Source organism: Cebus imitator, unplaced genomic scaffold (genome assembly GCF_001604975.1).
Source record: "Cebus imitator isolate Cc_AM_T3 unplaced genomic scaffold, Cebus_imitator-1.0 Scaffold647, whole genome shotgun sequence".
Taxonomy (NCBI): domain Eukaryota; kingdom Metazoa; phylum Chordata; class Mammalia; order Primates; family Cebidae; genus Cebus; species Cebus imitator.
In genome coordinates this window covers 490,932-495,281 of record NW_016107962.1, presented here as the reverse complement: position 1 = coordinate 495,281, position 4,350 = coordinate 490,932, and the positions used below count along the sequence as shown (strand labels likewise).

At 42.9% G+C, this 4,350-nt stretch overlaps 1 protein-coding gene across 5 annotated transcripts in view; it reads left to right on the top strand.

Annotated features, from left to right (window-relative positions):
- Positions 1-4,350, top strand: part of ZNF41 (zinc finger protein 41) — a 51,420-nt gene that overhangs the window by 21,233 nt on the left and 25,837 nt on the right. For 3 of the 5 annotated variants that reach the window (XM_037734626.1, XM_037734627.1, XM_037734628.1), the window contains exon 2: positions 3,378-3,724. In XM_037734626.1, the coding sequence (XP_037590554.1) occupies positions 3,567-3,724 (158 nt within the window). In that variant the 5' untranslated portion in view covers positions 3,378-3,566. The remainder of the gene's footprint in view (positions 1-3,377; positions 3,725-4,350) is intronic. The other 2 variants (XM_017517790.2, XM_017517794.2) reach the window with 1 other exon arrangement.

Sequence of the window (4,350 nt, the reverse complement as noted above, 5' to 3'; positions counted from 1 at the left end):
GGAGTGACATAGACAACTAATTAATACAAGCATTAAAATTTTTTTCTAGATTTTATAATGTTTTAAAATTATCCAGCTTTTAAAACTTTGTGATTTGTTGTGTTGTCTTTTTCTAAATATTCACATTTGCACCAATTTTTTAATTTATAAATTTGTATTCTTTTTAATTTATTGTATGTCTGATCCAATAAACCTGGAACATCTCATGCCCTAACTGAATTAGCCCCAATAACTCAAAATAAGTGAAAATATCTATAATAAAAATTTAATTTAATGTAGGGGCTAAAGTGGATGGAAATCTAGGCTCTGAAATGAGACTCCCTGAGATAAAAAATCTTTGCTCCACAATTTGCTATTCATGTGACCTTGGGCAAGTTACTTAGCATATCTAAACCTCAACTTTCTCATTTAAAAAGAGATTGGATTAGACAGTGTAATTCCTTGTTGCTCTGTATAACTGTATGATAATAACATGAAACATAGTGAGCAATCAATTAATTAAAATTAGTATCATGTTGAATGGAAGCTTGGATTCCCTAAAATTTCACATCAGCTCTATGGATTCCTAATTGTTCTTTCAGGTATGTGTAAGGGAAGAAGAGGTCTAGCGTGGCAACTGACCTACCTGTCCATTCTTTTAACTAGCATAGTCCCACGGGTGCTTCATTTCACATCTTCATCGTTTTGTTGTAGATATGTGGCAACTGTATTTTGTTTTTTAGCTCAGTCCCATAATCTTTGTCTTTTATAGCAGAATTCAACTCATTTCAATTTCTTTGCATTATAACATACTTGATTTTATGCCTCCTATTATTTTTCCCCCTTTTTTCTCCTATATTTTTTGTTTGCTATTTATTCTAGTTGATTAATATTTCTTCTCTTTCCCTTTTCCTATTTTTGGTTGCGTGGTCATGTTTCTTTTCTTTAATTTTCTTTCTTTCTTTTTTTTTTGAGACAGAGTCTCACTCTGTCCCCCCAGGCTGGAGTGCTTTGGCGAGATCTCAGCTCACTGTAACCGCCTCCCAGGTTCAAGCGATTCTCATGCATTAGCCTCCTGAGTAGCTGGGATTACAGGCGTCTGCCACCACACCTGGCTAATTTTTATATTTTTAGTAGAGATAGGGTTTCACCATGTTGGCCAGGCTGGTGTCAAACTCCTGACCTCGGGTGATTCGCCTGCCTCGGCTCCCAAAGTGCTGGGATTACGGGTGTGAGCCACTGCGCCCAGCCAGCCATGTTTCTCTTAATCTCCTTTTAGGTTTTTATTATTTTTGAAATTTGATTGTTTGGAATTTCAATTATTTTTTAATCAATTTCTGCTAGTAGTTGCCTTTACCTTCCTTACAAATATGATTGTTTATATTTTCTGTATTACTAAATCCAAATAATATTGTACCAATATCTGCCCATGGAGATTTGTAATTTGCCTTCTCATTTCACTCAGTAAGTTTTCTCAGGGAATTTTTGTTTGTTTGTTTGAGATGGAGTGTCGCTCTGTCTCCCAGGCTGGAGTGCAATGGCGCAATCTTGGCTCACTGCAACCTCCGCCTCCCAGGTTCAAGCGATTCTCCTGCCTCAGTCTCCCAAGTAGCTGGGACTACAGGTGTGTGACACCATGCCCAGCTATTTTTTTGTATTTTTAGTAGAGATGGAGTTTCACTGTATTAGCCAGGATGGTCTCAATCTCCTGACCTCGTGATCCACCCGCCTCAGCCTCCCAAAGTGCTGGAATTATAGGCTTGAGCCACCATGCCTGGCCAGCGAATTTTTAAATTTCAGCCTAGTAATAGTAACAGCCTTATTTACTACAAATGCCCAATTACGTTGTTTTCTTTATGCAGATATAATTATATGTCAATTGCAAGAATCCTATCTCAAAACTGCTTTCCTCCTATTCTGAGGTTTCTCTGTCTGTTCCGTTTACCATTGTTTAGACTATTCCCTTGAGTGTTCTCCTGAGATTGGAATATTGGCATAAAATGCTAGAAATGCTTTTATGTCTAAAATTGTCTTTCTTTTGCTCTGACAAAAAAATGGTATCTAGCTAGGGTGGGTTTAGAATTCTTGGATCTCAACCCTTCTCTCTCAATAACTTGTAGAGTTTTCTTCTAATACGGCTTCTGTTGTTGCAAATAAATCTAGTGCCATTGTGATCTTTTATTGTTGTAAATAACATGTTGGTTCTTCTTGGAAGTGTTGGAAATGTAGGTATCTGAGGTCATCGATTCAGCCCATGAGAGTTTATTAATTGGGGTACTAAGGTGGTGAATGATTGCAAGTCTGGGATTCACAAGGAATTACAGGTCAGCTTTGGGGGGGCCTGTAGCAGTCCTGGATTGGGGCCTGTGGACATTGGTTATTGCACTACTATATGAGTTGCTGCGTGATGGACTGGACCTTCTGTTACTGAAGGTTTTATGGGAGTCATTGATCTATTGACGGTGAGCTGCCTGGGTTGGTGATAATTTGAGGAGCCTGTGGAAACCCTTTGATGACACCATTTGGGACACAATTTTTGTCAAGCAGTGTGGGCTATAGGGATTTAAGAGCCTGTGCAGACCTGTTGGTTTTCAGGGCCTGATGGGAATTGCAGAGGAGAAAGGACAAGTTTTAAGTTTTCATCTTTGACAGAAGAGGGTGGGCTCTATCCTTTGCACAGAATGTACACTGAATTACACAGAAGCTCAGTTTATGCTCAAGTGACATAGTTACCCCTTTGCAAGGGCACTTTGAAGGTAGCAGGAACCACAGTGTTCATTGTGATTCTGCCATGTATAGAGTACCAGATGGCTCGGTAGTTAAGAAAGTGTACTTAGGAGCCAGGCATACCTGAGTTTGAATCCCTGCTCTTCCCCCTAATCTGAGTGATCTTGGGGCAAATTTCTTAATATTTCTGAACAGCTCTATCTGATGGCAAATTGGATTAGTAATAACAGTAATGCCTAGTTCACAGGATAAGTGTGAAAATTAAATGAGGTACCTAATAAAACATGCCTTGCACCTTGTAATAATAGCACTATTTAATATGAGTTGAGCATGTTGTGGGTACCAGGTAGGTATGTGTAGAAGCATCATTTCATTTAATTCTAACAACCCTATGACATAGGTATTTTCATCCCATTTTAAGATGAAGAAACTTCAGTAAAGTGACTTCCCCAGATTCTAGCTAGAACATAGAAGAGCTTAAATACAAACGCTCATTGATTTTATACCAGATCTTGTGAATTTTCCTCATGTTTTGCTTTAATATTTGGTGTGGGTTTTACCGAACTTTTCTCTCCTGCAGCATCCAGCACAGTGAGTGGCCCCCTGGGTACCCCCAGAAACCATTTGTGGGCGAACGTGGAGTGATGACCATGTGAACGCTCTCTTTCCAGGGTTTCTTGGAACCTCTGCAGAGTCTGGAGGCCAGGCTCCTCAGTGGAAACTGCAGGATATTCCTTCTGACCCCTGCTCGCCTCGCCCCAGCAGCTCTGGTTGAGTCCACAGATGCCAGCTTGGCTTCCAGCTTGGGAAACAGTTGGGTTGTCAGCAGGAGAGCCTGAAGGCTGAGGCCCAACGTAAACATGGCAGCTAATGGGGACTCTTCCCCATGGTCCCTGGCCCTGGCTACAGAGGGACATGGCAGCTCATGTGAGGTGAGGAGGGAGAGGACCCCGGAGGCAATAATTCATTCAGTGAGGACATACCCTGACCTGTCAAAAGGGCCTACGGGCAGGAGCAGGTGAGTCAGAGGAAGCGGCAGATGCCGGACCTGCTGCGCTGGAGACAGATAGGATCCTCCCGCTGAGAGTGAGCACCTCTTGGCTAATGTGGCCACATCCAGAGCCCTGCATGTTTCAGTGGCCAGTGCAATGTGACTGATTACACTGGAGGAGAGGGAGGATGTGGAAGGTGAACCCCACAGCCTAGAGAGTGGGGACAGCTCCCTGCAGGGTATCTGAGGGTGAGGTCCGGGTGGAAGTGGCCACCCATCCATTGCCAGTGAGACTCCATCCCCCACCCCAGCACCAACCCTTCCCTCTCCATTGGCTCTTTACAGACATCAGCTGATCCCCACCAGAGCCTACAGTCTCTAGCTCTCCCTGTAATTCCAGCACTTTGGGAGGCTGAGGCAGGTGGATTGCTTGAGGTCAGGAGTTCAAGACTAGCCTGACCAACATGGCGAAACCCTGTCTCTACTAAAAATACAAAAAGTTAGCCGAGCATGGTGGCACATGCCTGTAGTCCCAGCTACTCGGGAGGCTGAGGAAGGAGAATTGCTTGAACCCAGGAGGTGCAGGTTGCAGTGAGCAAAGATCACACCACTGCACTCTAGCCTGGGTGACAGAGTGAGACTCTGTCTCAAAA